Below are 17,500 nucleotides of genomic sequence, written 5' to 3'. Positions count from 1 at the left end.
TCATGGTAACAATGTAACTGCACAACCCAAACCATTACGTTACATCATGGTAACAAGGTAACTGCACAACCCAAACCATTACGTTACATCATGATAACAAGGTAACTGCACAACCCAAACCATTACGTTACATCATGATAACAATGTAACTGCACAACCCAAACCATTACGTTACATCATGATAACAAGGTAACTGCACAACCCAAACCATTACGTTACATCATGGTAACAAGGTAACTGCACAACCCAAACCATTACGTTACATCATGGTAACAAGGTAACTGCACAACCCAAACCATTACGTTACATCATGATAACAATGTAACTGCACAACCCAAACCATTACGTTACATCATGATAACAAGGTAACTGCACAACCCAAACCATTACGTTACATCATGGTAACAAGGTAACTGCACAACCCAAACCATTACGTTACATCATGGTAACAAGGTAACTGCACAACCCAAACCATTACGTTACATCATGGTAACAATGTAACTGCACAACCCAAACCTAAAAAGAAAGTGTTCTTACGCTTTAAGCTTTTATTCTCTCCCTCTTCCATCTACAAACACACAGATATAAAAGAAAGACACTCAAACAGACAGACGCTAATTAGATTTAGTTTTCTTATCTTTCCAACTGCCTTTAAACAGATTCAATCTCAGTGAGCTGGACCTGAGTTACAACTGCACTTGGACAACTTTTTTCCCCCATCTACACCAAATCTCTGGGGCTAATAATGATAATGAGGTTACTGTAGGTGTGGACATGTATGTGTGTGTGTGTGTGTGTGTGTGTGTGTGTGCGTGCGTGCGTGCGGACAAAACTATCATTGTTCTCTGATCTGAACAGATGTTTGCATGGGCCTTCACTTCCTGCTCTCTTCCCATTGGTCATAAAAGAGCCAATGAGAAGGGAGATTCACTCGAGGAATGACAGGATGTTGGGAGGTTTCATCCTGGCAACACTTTTCCTGAGAGACGCGCGCGCGTACACACACACACACACACGTTTCAATAAACATGCACACACATACACAGAGAATGGCAGACAAACGTGAGCGCGCTCACACACACCCTTTGTAACCAGATTCCATACTGAAGCCCACGCACCGGATCTACAGGCCTTCCAGAACGGATGAGTGAGGCACACACACACACACACACACACACAGCTGTGTCTGGTCTTACAATGACACATTCCACAGATGTTTCCAAGCCAGAACATTTTCAGAGAGGCAAAAAAGGAAGAGAGAGAGGGACAGTGTGTGTGAGAGAGATAGAGAGGGACAGTGTGTGTGTGTGTGTGTGTGTGTGTGTGTGTGTGTGCGTGCGTGCGAGAGAGAGAGGGTTGGGGGTAGAAAGACAGTGTGAGTGTTTAGTAATAATGGAGGAATGCTCAGTATGATATAGTGACGCAGATCAAACAGAGGTGGACGTACAGTAGGAGAGCTCTTCATAACAGAGGTGGACGTACAGGAGAGCTCTTCATAACAGAGGTGGACGTACAGTACTTGGAGAGCACTTCAGACGTCAAAGACATTAATTAAACGTGTATGTTGTAAAGTACACAGCTGAGCACCATGAATTCATTCATTCATTCATCTAAATTCAACACATGAACTTGAATGTCTTCCTGGCTCCAGAAAACCTGGCCCTTTCCTGAACACTTGCCCTATTAGCGTATTCATAAATAATGCTCCCCATGTCCACCACTGGGTGTCACTGTCCAGATGCACATACTGTAGTGCACTGGTTCCCAAAGAGGGGTCCCCAGCTTGGAACAAAGTGGACCCTTATGGGACTGTAACTCTGAGCGTACCATTTGTACACTCTCAGAATTAAATTAACATTGATTTTACAATAATAAATTGGGGTCCCAGAGATATAAATGCCATTAGATGGGGGTCTGTAGTGTACATATAGGCTACAGTAGGCTGTGGTCAACACACAAAAGATCGAAAAGAAACAGGCAGAGGTTTTTGGCTTTCAATAAACCTACCATTATCGTAGTGGGTGATGCCTGTGTGCTTCTGCGTGTATAATAATAATCTATCTATAAATGCACCATGTCTCTGTAATCCGCGTAACTCGAGAACCGTTCGCCCCAACGACTTCAAATTCGACACACACGTCCCACGCCACCACAGGGAGTGCAGTGCCCGGCCTTGAGTCGGTCGGACCCACGGCTGTCCATAACCGCCACAAAAGGCCTCTGCCCAGGCCAGACTCCATATTTGGGCATGCCTGACAAAGAACTGTTCCGACATCATTCTGACGTCTGCATATAGACTCCATATTTGGGCATGCCTGACAAAGAACTCCATATATGGCCATAAAAGGGACACAGACATAATATCTGGGTGGGGCATGCATTCCAACTTGAAACGTTCCAAGTAGGACAGTGCTTGGCAACGAGCGCCATTGGAAAAAAAGACGTCCTCAGACAATCTTGGCAGCAAGTGAGTTAAAATAACCAAGCTCTGAAAATGCACCAATCTGACCACTTGACATTTTTTCAAGTGTGCCCCGATCCAGGAAAGGTGGTGATCCACTAGTTCAGCCCAACCACACGGTGCAATGTGCTGTGAGCTCCTACAGTATACTGTACATTCTGTGGTGCTTTTGGAGGAGAAGAGCAAGGCCTGAAGAGGAGACAGACGCAGGAAACAGAAACAGAAACAGATGGAAATAGATTATCCAACCCCTGATGGGAAGTTGTATACCATCACGTTGTATACCATCACAGTGAATACACATTTTTCAAGTCAGTCAGTCAGTCAGTCAGTGTCTCGTCAGTCAGTGTGTCAGTCTGTTATCGCATTGCTTGTGTGGTTTGTATACATGTGTGCAGGTGTGTGTGTTTTTATAGGTGTGTGTGTGTGTGTGTGTGTGTGTGTGTGTGTGTCTGTGTGTGTGTGTGTGTGTGTGACTGTGTGTGTGTGTGTGCGCACGCACATGTGTGTGTGTGTGTGTGTGTGTGTGTGTGTGTGTGTGTGTGTGTGCGTGCGCCTCAACCTCTTTAACAGGTAAGCACAGCCTAATCTAAGCTCCTCTGAAACCTGCCAAAGCATCAAAACATTTCCCTCAGCATTTTTCTGAGTGGTGTGTCCGTGCGTGTATCCATCAGTGTGTGCTTCCGTGCGTGTTGCGTGCATTCATCCATGCGTGTGTGTGTGTGTGTGTGTGTGTGTGTGTGTGTGTGTGTGTGTGCGTGCCACCATCTCAGTGTATAGTGACAGAGAGAGAAAGAGAAAAGGTGATAACGTGAAAGACTGAATGAGTGATAGAGGTAGAGGCTCATATTAGTTCACAAGTGTGTATTTTGTAAAACGGGGGTTTTACTCCTTTGTTAATTTCTTTAAAAATAAATCCTGTTTACATCAGCAACTACATGAAAAAAAAAAAAAAAAAATAATAATAAAGACTGTCATTTTACAGCAACTTACAGTCTTGCGATAGACAACACATAATGCCCGGTCAGAAACGTACTCTGTGCTTTTCAGATACCTCAATATAACTACTCATAATGTGAGAACATGTGATATTTTATTTTCTATTTTCTTATTTACCTGCATAGAGAATTTGACAGGTTACGATAATTCAAAGTTGACATTTATTCATAAGCCAGTCCACCTGGCTCTCATTGACTTCAACGCAGTCTATCAATGCCTAGATTGTAAAGCATCTCCGACCCCTCCTTCTTTCCATAGCTCTGTCCTAGTCCTATAGTCCTCTAACAGTGATGGCGTCTGGGCCACTGAACTGATGAATTATGTAGCAGTGACCTCCGTAGCGCATCCCGACCCCTCTGTTCCTCAATATGGCGAGGAATAGTAGCAACTGTATGTTTATGTATGAAACATGTAGAAAGTCTTGTTAGCAACGTTAGCACCTGCAGCATTTTGGGTCTATATATCCATCATTGCACGAACCTTCCAAAAAGATTAGGTCCGTTTGCGCCATCAAGGGCCCAAGCGTAGAGAGACATATAAAATAAGCATGTTTGTTTGTGTGGACAGGGCCTATCGATACTGTACATTCATGAGCTGGGTGTCAATGTTGCCAAAAAGCAACCAGTACCAGAGGCAAACTACAGAGAGAGAGAGAGAGAGAGAGAGAGAGAGAGAGACTAGTTGTGCCCAGTCAGTCAGGCTGCTATTTCTGGCAGCCGACACGGCCGTACGACAAAGTATCCGTCCTCTCATCCTGTCCCACCCAGCAGATGATGTGGGTTTTTTTCTGCTTAAGTAGACGGAACGTCCCTTTAGATACCAAACCACAACCAGATGACAGCGGGGAGCCCACACACAACCAGAAGTATGCGTGCGTAGGTGCGTGCGTGCACGTGCACATGCATGCGTGTGTGTGCTTGTGTTCCTCCCTCAGTTGTAAACTGTCACCCTGTGGGTGTTATTTATCACCCTGTGGGTGTTATTTATCCAAACATACAGATGGACAGATTCATGCACATGAAAGGTAAAATCTGCGCTCACAAGGTGTGTTGAATTAACCCATTTTGACCTGAGATCAAATTAAAAAAATGTCTTCTACATCCTGACAGTTTTCTGAAAAAGCTATGTTTCTGTGTCAGTCGTTCTTCGCTATGAGCTTGTAGATCTGCTATGAGCTTGTAGATCTGCTATTTTTCAATAGCTAAAGCATAACATGATGCCAACACCAAAAGGGGAGGCATTTTGCATTCAAACACAAATGGTGGGATTCTTTTTTTGCAACATGAAAACCCTGAACCAGTTTAAGAATAAATGGGAGCGTATTATGTTCCCTGAAGCCCAAATCACGCCAAAGGGACAGAACGTTTTATTTTTAAGGTAAACACAGAACCTTTAAAAGCGTTTTGTCTCGACCCGAGACCCCCACCCTTTGGTGTGGTTTGGGCTTTACACCCAAGCTTAATCCTCAACTGAGGGGACATAATGTTTAGGGCTGAGGGGACATACTGTTTAGGGCTGAGGGAACATACTGTTTAGGGTTGAGGGGACATACTGTTTAGGGCTGAGGGGACATACTGTTTAGGGCTGAGGGGACATACTGTTTAGGGCTGAGGGAACATACTGTTTAGGGCTGAGGGGACATACTGTTTAGGGCTGAGGGGACATACTGTTTAGGGCTGAGGGGACATACTGTTTAGGGCTGAGGGGACATACTGTTTAGGGCTGAGGGGACATACTGTTTAGGGCTGAGGGGACATACTGTTTAGGGCTGAGGGGACATACTGTTTAGGGCTGAGGGGACATACTGTTTAGGGCTGAGGGGACATACTGTTTAGGGCTGAGGGAAAATACTGTTTAGGGCTGAGGGGACATACTGTTTAGGGCTGAGGGGACATACTGTTTAGGGCTGAGGAGACATACTGTTTAGGGCTGAGGAGACATACTGTTTAGGGCTGAGAGGACATAATAGGCAAGAACCCCAAGAAATGGAAAACTTCTGGTCAGTGCTTAGTTTACATTTAAAGTTCAAAAGAAAAGTGCTGTGGAAAACAAAACAAAAAATGACACTAACTTAAATATTTGTTTTTTAGAAATGGAATGTAAGCTCAGATAGGCTATGTTTACTGCCTGTGTATATCTCACCATCTCCAACACTGTCTCTCCAGTTTCCCACTAAACTTTCCTGCTCTCTCTCTCTCGCTCTCTCACACTCACACACACACACACACACACACACACACACACACACACACACACACACACACACACACACATCCTCTCAGCTTTACTACTGTCTATTGTTGACTTTACTGAGTTCACTGTCAACAGTATAACAGTCAATGAAATAACATTTCAAGTAAAACGTTAACACCACGCACGCACGCACACACCAACGCACGCACGCACACACACACTCAACGTGATCATTTTAAAAGTGCTGATGATGCGCGTAACATGAGAGGCAGAACTGAGACTGACCTGGTGACAATGTGGGTTGGGGTCTCTGCTGTAGTAGGAAGATCTGTCTGTTTTACCTAGAGGAGAGGAGAGGAGAGGAGAGGAGAGGAGAGGAGAGGAGAGGAGAGGAGAGGAGAGGAGAGGGGGGAAAAAATGAACATTTAAGAACCAGAGTAAAACAGAATATGCATATCACGCTTGTTACATTATCAGGTCATTGAGTTCTGTTCAGTCATGAATTCAATTCTCTATTAAACGCTTAAACCCATTGATTTATTTATAAATATTTACTATAGTCGTATACTAGACCCCAGGAAATTACATCTGGCCACAAAAGATCACGGGATCTATTGAATGTGAAGGGGGAGGTGACAAACTCGGTGAAGCAGCTTTCTGCTTCTACGGGCCGATGGCGTGGAACAAACTCCCACTATACCTTCGACAGGCAGCCTCTTTGGACATTTTTAAAGCACAGCTCAAGACCTATACTTCTAGGGTGACCAGATGTCCCTCTTTGCGTGGGACAGTCCGACATTTCCAAGACTTTTCAGGCGTCCCACAAATTCAGACCCTGTCCCACATTGTGACTGGCAGGCAATTGCATCAGTGTTCAAATGCCCTAATAGTTAGTCGCCTAATAGTTGGCCTTCTGTTGTAAAGCTCTCTCATTGATGTTTTTAAGCATGTTAAAATAGCATAAAAATAAAGCATGATTTTAAAACAAAATGTGAGACACCAGAGGAGTTTATCAATGATAGCCAATAGGCCTATGGTCGAATATGACATCAAGGCATTTAATAGCAACTCAAGTAGTTGCTAACCCCGTACTCCAGTATCGCCTGTGTGGGACAAGTGGGATGGGGAGACGGGGTCTCCCCATCCCACTTGTCCCACACAAGCGATACTTCTGTCCCTCAAATGAACAGTTTGGATCTGGTCACCCTCTACTTATACTCTTGCTTTCAGTTGACCTTTTAAATTCCTTGTTATTCATGTCTTCACTGAATTGCATCACTGTTATTATTTTTAATGTTTTAAGCCTTGCTTTTATTTTTATTAGCTCTGTAAAGCACTTTGAGCTGTCATGAAAGGTGCTATATAAATAAAGTTTTAAACTGACGTATTGAGCCTATGACACACAGTATGGCAGCCCCCTAGTAGTCAGTTGTTCCTTCAGACACTACTGTGGCCAGATGTAATTTCCTGGGGTCTAGTAGGACTGTAGTAAATTATAATAAAGAAATTGCGAAAAATGTTGTAAAAAAAATACACTTGTCCCCCTGTCAATAATACAGCTAAAATTGTTAAATGAAAGAAAGCAGCAAATGACAAGAGAAAAAAAGGAATATCCAAGCACAAATGGTGAGATTTTTTGCAACATGAAACCCTGAACCAGTTTAAGAATAAATGGGAGCTTATATGTTCCCTCCGTCTAACCCCAACCTAATCCTAAAATAAATCTTGGCACTCCATCTTAAGTTAATGAACAGATTGATATCCCAACCTGCAAATATGGCGTGAGAGCAAAATAGCCGCTGTGTGAATATAGTCTGAGTGGGTGGAGAGGCCATCTAAGAATTGGGAGTTCGACCCGGTCAACCAACAAAATGTGCCGAGAGGTCCCTGAGCAAGGCTCTTTTTGCTCACAGAGGGTTGTATTAACCAATTTTGACCTGGGAACGATTCTGCAAATGTCTTCTAAATCCTGACTGTTTTCTTGAAAAAGCTATGTTTTTCTATGTCAGTCGTTCTCAAACACTTTCATGTCACTTTTCACGATTCTTCAAAAATAGCAGACCTACAAGCTCATAGCGCGCCACTCGGTGGCGCACTATGAGCTTGTAGATCTGCTATTTTTCAATAGCTAAAGCATAACATAATACTAACACCAAAAGGGGTTCCCACCTAAAATAGGTTAATGGCAATAGTGCTACTACTACTATACTAATAGTAATGCTGCTAATAGTTAGGAGGGGTAAATGTAAAATCTACGTACGTGGACATAACGTCCAGCGGAAGCCAGGATCACAACGAAAAGCTTGATTTTAAATTGTGCTTGAATCCTATAGCTTCGCTGTTAAATCCTCAGTGTTAATAATGCAACCATTAGTATAGGCAAATTCAAATCAAATGTAACACCCGTTAGTAATTCAAATGGGACCCGTGGCATCTCATTCGTCATTAGGTTCACTTCTAAACTGGTTGCAATAACAGTGAGATTAAACTCCTATTGCTCGGGACCACATGGAACGCCCTGAAGGACCCCCAGGGGGTCCCCGAGACCCCACTTTGAGAACCCGCCACTCTAGACCATCTGCCATGCCTGCAACGCATGGAGTCACAGACACAGCTCAGCCGAGGCTTTGTAGCGCCGACAACAAAACAAAGACTGTTCTTTTTCCATTCCTCACATTCATTTAGGTTGAGGATGCCTTTCTTTCTGCTATCAAAACAGGACAAAGTTCAGAGGCACATGAAAGAGGATGCAGGCTACAACGTGCACCAGTCGCACGCTTTGCTTTCAAGTGGTACAAAACGTCACGCATGTAAAACCGTCCTTTATTCAGTTTAGAGTGAAACAAAACGAGCGCTCCCCCTCCTCTCCCCTAGGGCTACAGCAAAAAGCCCTGGTTCCTATACTCTCTGAAAGTGCACAAGTGCGAGTAAATACAAAATGTAAATATAGGCTACAAAATGTACTCTTACGGGTCCATTTCGTATATATATATATATACACACAATCAGAATTACATTGACACTGAACATTTGACAGTGAACTAAATGCCTCATAGCTTTATTGTCACATCACAGTCAGGTTAACAGATGTACAGTAATAATAATAAAGTGCTGTGTGTGTGTGTGTGCTGTGTGTGTCTGTATGTGTGTGTCTGTATGTGTGTGTGCTGTGTGTGTCTGTATGTGTGTGTGTGTGTCTGTATGTGTGTGTGCGTGTGTGTGTGTGCGTGTTCAGGAGCTAATCTATTAGACCGCTGGTCCGATTAGTCCCATTTGTTGTGCACAGCTGCCAGTAAGCCACAGTAACCCCACCAATTTATTTTCTACACATTTTTATTTTGTAAAATGTAACTTGAATTTGGAAGTAATTGGGGCTCAGATGGAGCTGAAACCGTGCCCAAATATGGAAAGACATGTCACTGATGTGATACGGTACGTATGTCACATACATGTCACTGATGTGATATGTATGTCACATACTGTACATGTCACTGATGTGATATGTATGTCACAGACGAGACGAGACGAGACGACTGATGGCACACAGGCTCAGAATCCCATCAGGTCCCAGATGCACATTGGAGCCATGCCGTTCCCACGTGGATAATGAGACACACGTGGGGCTTTTACATTTTATGTACCGGTATGTATTTATTTATTATTATTATTTATTACATGATTTTCCGGTAAGAGAAATGTTCATATTTGTCTTTGGCACGCCCGCACGCACGCACGCACGTACATATGGCGCATGGTGCTCCAGCCTGTCAACGTGAGAACCACAGTCTGGCTGGCCGAGCTACACCATGGCTACTTTTAGACCGAAGCCTACAGTAGCCCAGAAGCGTTGAGCTTTTTGATACTCATTTTAATCTTTGGCCAATATAAATATATCTACCCCACTGGTTAGTGTGTAATTATGCACTGCGGTTGGACTAGGCGAGCCACACGAGGCCAAATGGAGAGAAGTGGTTTCGAGGGAGCATGCGCAGTTTTATTTGCAGCACAGAAAATGACGCGTGGATGCGGTGGCGAGGAGTTGGAAATAGGCACACGCGCACATGCGCGCAGACACACAAGCATACACTCACACTCACACACACACACACACACACACACGCCAGTATAGATGGGCTGAATGCAGGCCAAAGCAGCAGTCAATGCAGAGAGGTTGATAATTACAGGCATACTGTACAGAGTGTGTGTGTGTGTGTGTGTGTGTGTGTGTGTGTGTGTGTGTGTGTGTGTGTGTGTGTGTGTGTGTGAGAGACCACCACACAACGGCCTCAGAATCAGCTATGACTGATGCCAGCTGGACTGGGTTGGCACACTTACAAAGACGCCCACACACACACACATGCACGCACGTACGTACGTACGGACGCACGCACAAAAGCACACACACACACACACACACACACGGATCCTCAGACTCTTATATAGAGGCCCGCACATACACACGTGCATGAGCTGACACAAATCCATACATGCACAAAGACACACGTGAATACACAAGAATACATCTTGACACAGACACACACACACACGTGCAATCACACATCGCAGATTTACACACCGAAATTTATGTTGGCAAAGTACACCCATACAGCTGCACTATAAAGCACGTCCACACACACACACACACACACACACACACACACACACACACAGACAGAGAATACAAGGCTTTTCTTACATTTAATTCTATACCTGTACATCACCCTGAATGTCGTCTCACTCCAATACAACATCAAACATACAACATGATTCAAATGTATTTTTTTATGTTATTTACTGAATTAACCACTTAAACCCTCTATTCTTATTAAAATCATGTGCTTTTTTTCTCTCTACGACCCAGATCTCTTCGCCTAAATTTGCTAATCTACAGTATATTATGTAGACCGGCTAATGTTCCCCCCGAAATATGCATGATGGGGTTTGAGTGGTTAAATATGTCCATATATATTTTTTAAATAAATGGATGGCCAGGGAAATTCAAGTGTTTTGTTTTCCCTGTTTTTCTAAATGTAATTTATTCAAACAATGCAACAATGTAGCTCCATGCTTTATATCTTTATGTACTTCAAAAGGAGACGTTTTAGTTCGTTTTGTTTCACTCTTGAAAGATACAGAGAGAAAATGACCTCCAGAACATATCCATAAAGCTGTTGGTTTGAAACCTGTATTCATATTAAAATGAACTACAGAACATATCCATAATGCTGTTGGTTTGAAACCTGTATTCAGATTAAAATGACCTGCAGAACATATCCATAATGCTGTTGGTTTGAAACCTGTATTCATATTAAAATGACCTCCAGAACATATCCATAATGCTGTTGGTTTGAAACCTGTATTCATATTAAAATGACCTGCAGAACATATCCATAATGCTGTTGGTTTGAAACCTGTATTCAGATTAAAATGACCTGCAGAACATATCCATAATGCTGTTGGTTTGAAACCTGTATTCATATTAAAATGACCTGCAGAACATATCCATAATGCTGTTGGTTTGAAACCTGTATTCATATTAAAATGACCTCCAGAACATATCCATAATGCTGTTGGTTTGAAACCTGTATTCATATTAAAATGACCTGCAGAACATATCCATAATGCTGTTGGTTTGAAACCTGTATTCAGATTAAAATGACCTGCAGAACATATCCATAATGCTGTTGGTTTGAAACCTGTATTCATATTAAAATGACCTGCAGAACATATCCATAATGCTGTTGGTTTGAAACCTGTATTCATATTAAAATGACCTGCAGAACATATCCATAATGCTGTTGGTTTGAAACCTGTATTCATATTAAAATGACCTGCAGAACATATCCATAATGCTGTTGGTTTGAAACCTGTATTCAGATTGTTGTTGTTGTTTCTTGTACTAGAACAATTTAACAGCAACACATAAATATACTTATAACCCGAACCATGAAGATTGAATAAGTCTCCCATTCAGATATTTCACCAAGCTGTGCAAGACTGAACTTTTAACCTGCTTACCAAGGGTGTGTGTGTGTGTGTGTATGTGTCTAAAACATGGTTTTGTATGTATGCACACAAATGCATGCACGCAAGCACATACTGTACGTGCGCATGCACACACGCGCATGTGACGTGTGCACGCACACATGCGCACACGCGCACACACACACACACACACACACACACACACACACACACACACACACACACACACACACACACACGCAAATTACATAAAACTACATCTCTCCTTTTCTCTCTCTCTCTGCATCTCCCCATTGCTCTCCCCCGTCTCCATGTCTCTCTCTCTTCCTCTCTCTCTGTTGTGATGCTCTCTGACAGACTGTGAGTGCTTGGATAAGGACCAGGCCACAGCAGTGTGTGTGTGCGTGCGTGCGAGAGTCTGAGAGTGAGAGAAAAAGACAGAGAGCATGTGAGAGCGCTACTCAGGAGCTGGAATTGTATTTCCACGTCTCTGATCTTAATGGACGTTGACATCACTGCTGTACAGTAATGCTCTCACATATGAGATATGGATGCACCAAAATATTGGCCACATATCGGTGTCGGACGATATGGGTCAATGTCAGTATCTGCGAATAAAATTGACATTCACCGATGGCAGTAGCCGATATGTCTCTGTTGTCTCAAGTTTGCGCTGCAGGTTACGTTGGTGTGTTGGTTATCTGCAACCTATACCAAGCAGATACCATGTAGATTCTGAGCAGGTATTTATAATAATGAAAATGTATTTGTTCCCTGGCACAAAAAAGGGGGGAAACAATAACACAAAACAACAAACAACAAATATCCGAATTGGTACCGGCCACATTTTAATTTGAAACACCGGTATCGGCCAAGAGTTTCCATATGGGTGTATCGGCACCCCTAACGAGATGTACTGGTTCTGTTGTCTACATACTGGTGCCACCATGCTGTGCATACATCTATATCTATATGTACTGGTTCTGTTGTCTACATACTGGTGCCACCATGCTGTGCATACTGTACATCTATATCGAATTCTATATTTAATTAAGATTAATTTAAAGTCACATCTACACACACACACACACACACACACACACACACACACACACACACAGAACAACGGGTCCAGAACCACTGCACACACTAAATGGAACAGAGCCTTAATTAGTATCATCGGTAACACCTGTGAAGGAAGTAGGGAAGCGGTAGGAAGAGTTATTCTGTGTGCATAGAGCCCATTAATTTGAGGGATCTGGTCAGTCACTAATGTGGGAACACATTGTGTAGAGGGGTTTTTTGTAGGGTAAGACCAATATGCCCCTTTTTTTTATTTCTGTCAGGTTGTGTTCCCACATTATTATTGACTGACACGGATCACTCAAGTCTCTGCTCTGTGTGTGTGTGTGTGTGTGTGTACTGTTGTAATCCACGTAACTTGAGAACCGTTCGCCCCACCGACTTCAAATTTGATACGCGTTCGGACCCACGGTTGTCCAGAAGCGCCCCCAAAAGGCCTCTCTCTGCCTGGGCTCTGGACAGGGCCCTGCCCAGTGTCCCCCTCTCTGCCTGGGCTCTGGACAGGGCCCTGCCCAGTGTCCCCCTCTCTGCCTGGGCTCTGGACAGGGCCCCTGCCCAGTGTCCCCCTCTCTGCCTGGGCTCTGGACAGGGCCCCTGCCCAGTGTCCCCCTCTCTGCCTGGGCTCTGGACAGGGCCCTGCCCAGTGTCCCCCTCTCTGCCTGGGCTCTGGACAGGGCCCCTGCCCAGTGTCCCCCTCTCTGCCTGGGCTCTGGACAGGGCCCTGCCCAGTGTCCCCCTCTCTGCCTGGGCTCTGGACAGGGCCCCTGCCCAGTGTCCCCCTCTCTGCCTGGGCTCTGGACAGGGCCCCTGCCCAGTGTTCCCACAAAAGGCCTCTCTCTGCCTGGGCTCTGGACAGGGCCCCTGCCCAGTGTCCCCCTCTCTGCCTGGGCTCTGGACAGGGCCCCTGCCCAGTGTCCCCCTCTCTGCCTGGGCTCTGGACAGGGCCCCTGCCCAGTGTCCCCCTCTCTGCCTGGGCTCTGGACAGGGCCCCTGCCCAGTGTTCCCACAAAAGGCCTCTCTCTGCCTGGGCTCTGGACAGGGCCCTGCCCAGTGTCCCCCTCTCTGCCTGGGCTCTGGACAGGGCCGCTGCCCAGTGTTCCCACAAAAGGCCTCTCTCTGCCTGGGCTCTGGACAGGGCCCCTGCCTAGTGTCCCCCCAAAAGGCCTCTCTCTCTCTCTGCCTGGGCTCTGGACAGGGCCCCTGCCCAGTGTCCACCAAAAGGCCTCTCTCTGCCTGGGCTCTGGACAGGGCCCCTGCCCAGTGTCCATATATGGAGATGGCCTGTTCTGACATCTCCACATTTGGGATGAGACGGTTTTAGCGTTGGTCCCAGCGGTGTGACATGTCCTGTTGCACGTCGACCCAAGTGGTTCAACTGGCTCAATCCAATGGCCCAAACCACACGTTTGGTTGCGAGGAGTTGCATGGCGACCCTTTGGTGTGGTTTGGGCTCTATGGGACATTGGCAACTGGTGGAGGGAAGGGGTCACATGATCCATCATGATCACTTCGAGTACTAGCAGGTGTGATAAGGGTGTGGTCTGTGATACGTAACATCAATAGCTTTTTGAAGGCATTCAAACTAGATTTGTTTGCATTGTACAGTGGTCTCTCCCTCCTCAACTAGAATAATAATAAACTAGATTTGTTTGCATTGTACAGTGGTCTCTCCCTCCTCAACTACAACAATAATAAACTAGATGTGTTTGCATTGTACAGTGGTCTCTCCCTCCTCAACTACAATAACAATAGATGTGTTTGCATTGTACAGTGGTCTCTCCCTCCTCAACTAGAATAATAATAATACTTTGTTTGCATTGTACAGTGGTCTCTCCCTCCTCAACTACAATAATAATAATACTTTGTTTGCATTGTACAGTGGTCTCTCCCTCCTCAACTACAATAATAATAATACTTTGTTTGCATTGTACAGTGGTCTCACCCTCCTCAACTACAATAATAATAAAGGACTATTAATTGGGGACCAAAAATGTTTGTTAGCGACGTGGAGACAGATGGAACAATCACTGCATTTGAAGAGAAAGGAGTTATACGCTCACGAACAAACCGGCAGATCAATCACATTAGATCTATGGGATAAGATCAATCCTCTTGTTCTGTAGTAGACCAGGCACAAGAAACAAACGGCTAGAGCAAGGAAGAATAGAACTGAGTGGAGTGGAATCAAAGTAGAATTCATGCGTGTGTATGTGTGTATGTGTGTATGTATGTATTTGGTTAAAATGGGTGGGGTTTAAAAAAAGGCAAAAGCTTGCTCTGGTGCACTGGCCTAAAAGTGGGTCCTTAAAAACTGCTAAAACGTCTGAAATGTATGTATGTAGGTGGGTATGTATGTATGTGTGTAGTATTTTAAAAGGGGGGGCTTTTTTGTAAAAAGCCCAGCCCATAAAACCTTCCTATATTTAAAACAAATCCAAAATATGTGTGTATGTGTGTATGTGTGTATGTGTGTGTGTGTATGTGTGTATGTGTGTATGTGTGAGGTTTTCCAAAATATAAGGGTTTCTCAAGGGTGCCGTGACACCAGTCCAGGGTTGCATCATTTGATATTTGGAATTGACCAATATCTCTTAATTTCTTTTTATATCAAAGTCAAGTACAATGTTATTTTTAATCGGTTCTAACCCAAAATGAATATTCTCTCAAGTTGTGCATACTTATATACTAAAATGTCATGTCAAAGTATTGAAATTGGATTAAAACATAATCAATATATAACAATATCGAAAGTATTAAAAGTGCCATAAATATAAGGTGGTGCCGTGTAAGAACAATAATGTTATTTAGGGGTGTTATTAGGTGTGCCCCAAAGGTTTGAGAACCACTGGTGTATTAATTTAACCTTTATTTCAACGGTAGGAAAAAACTATGTACAGTATGTAAAACGTAAGTCTCATTTACAGGCCTCTGTGTGTCTGTCCTTTGCATAATCTCCAGAAATGTCGTACCGATCGCCGTCAAGTTAGTTGAGTGTATTTCTGCGTGCCTGACGTGACGACACTGATCAAGTGTGTTTTGGACCCGTATAGTTCTCCAGGACCAGAACCGGCGAGCACGAATGCACGACTACTGTACATGATTACGTTAAAAGTCAATGCAAAGAAAAATAACGTGAATGACACATGTCGCCATGCAGTCTCTCACTGTGCACTAAACATCACGGGCACACTCTAGTACCTGCAACATACTGCTCAATGACCAGCTCAATGAGATCTACCCATCAACATACTGCTCAATGACCAGCTCAATGAGATCTACCCATCAACATACTGCTCAATGACCAGCTCAATGAGATCTACCCATCAACATACTGCTCAATGACCAGCTCAATGAGATCTACCCATCAACATACTGCTCAATGACCAGCTCAATGAGATCTACCCATCAACATACTGCTCAATGACCAGCTCAATGAGATCTACCCATCAACATACTGCTCAATGACCAGCTCAATGAGATCTACCCATCAACATACTGCTCAATGACCAGCTCAATGAGATCTACCCATCAACATACTGCTCAATGACCAGCTCAATGAGATCTACCCATCAACATACTGCTCAATGACCAGCTCAATGAGATCTACCCATCAACATACTGCTCAATGACCAGCTCAATGAGATCTACCCATCAACATACTGCTCAATGACCAGCTCAATGAGATCTACCCATCAACAAAGAATCACCCCCCCCCTCTCTGTCTCATTAGCAGCACTATCGCTCTCTCTGTTTCTGGCACAACAGCGCCCCCTACTGGTACTCATAGTCATATACTGGTGCTCATTAACCAACACATAGGTGGGTGAACACGGACATTGCTGTTCCTTGGAGTGGTTGCACCACTCAATGATGATTCCATTGCTGAAACTAGTTTATGAGGGGGCTTTGGAATAGCAGTGCTGGCGTTACATAGAAGACGAACACACTTGGAATGGGAAATAGAGGGGGGGGGGGAAATGGAATTGATAGGGGTTATTTGTATATAACTTTGTAATGCTACTGACTTTTGTGCGCAACATTCCTGAAAACAAAGTATTGCATTACTGGTTTGAGCTGACAGGCCCTTTTGATGTTAATCAAGTCACCCAATTGTTCTTTTCATATATTTAAATTATTATAATATAGAGCCTTTGTGATCTACTGGTAGATCACAATCTACCTTTTGGGCTATAGAAGATCAAAATGGATTAGATGAAATAGAATCCTAGAAATAACATCCTCAGTTTATGTACTTTACTGTGTTTATATAGGAAAACGAATGAAAAGTCAGAAATAACGTTTTTTTGGACATACAAGGTTTCCACCCGACAGCGTGGATGTTATTCCAGCGATTAACGACGTCTAGCCTGTTTGTTCCACACAGGCACGTTAAGTCTCCATGAAAGGAAAAGACTGGTGCATATGATTTCCCCTGACATGCTTCTAATGATCTTATTTTAATAAACCTACAGTATATCGGCTCTGTCGGGGAAGAAACCTCGTGTCTCTATATTTCAACTTTTCACGTTCTGACGCCCTTTTCATTGTACAAGGGCGTCGCCACTAAAGTCGTGAAATTAGCAGGTGTACAAGCTCACAATACGTCATCACGCGACCCATTGTGAGCTTGTGCGTCTGCTATTTTAAAATGTTTTCTTTTGATCGCAAATGGAACGATTTTGTACGTGCAAGTTTTCCGCCCGACAGCGGCGATATGTGACTTAATGGCGTGATTTGAGGAAGATGGCACGACGACAAAAATAAAAGAGGGTGGTAACG

The 17,500-nt window shown here is 43.9% G+C and overlaps 1 protein-coding gene across 1 annotated transcript in view; it reads right to left on the bottom strand.

The window, feature by feature from the left end:
• tcf4 (transcription factor 4) overlaps positions 1-17,500 on the bottom strand; it is a 201,220-nt gene that overhangs the window by 114,558 nt on the left and 69,162 nt on the right. Inside the window, 1 exon segment of the mRNA XM_080756623.1 lies at positions 5,939-5,994. Within this exon segment, the coding sequence (XP_080612749.1) occupies positions 5,939-5,994 (56 nt within the window).

The sequence above is a fragment of the Protomyctophum bolini genome, assembly GCF_963924005.1.
Source record: "Protomyctophum bolini genome assembly, chromosome: 22".
Taxonomy (NCBI): Eukaryota; Metazoa; Chordata; class Actinopteri; order Myctophiformes; family Myctophidae; genus Protomyctophum; species Protomyctophum bolini.
Note: the sequence above shows the minus strand (reverse complement) of the source record. Positions and strands in the feature narration are given on the sequence as shown.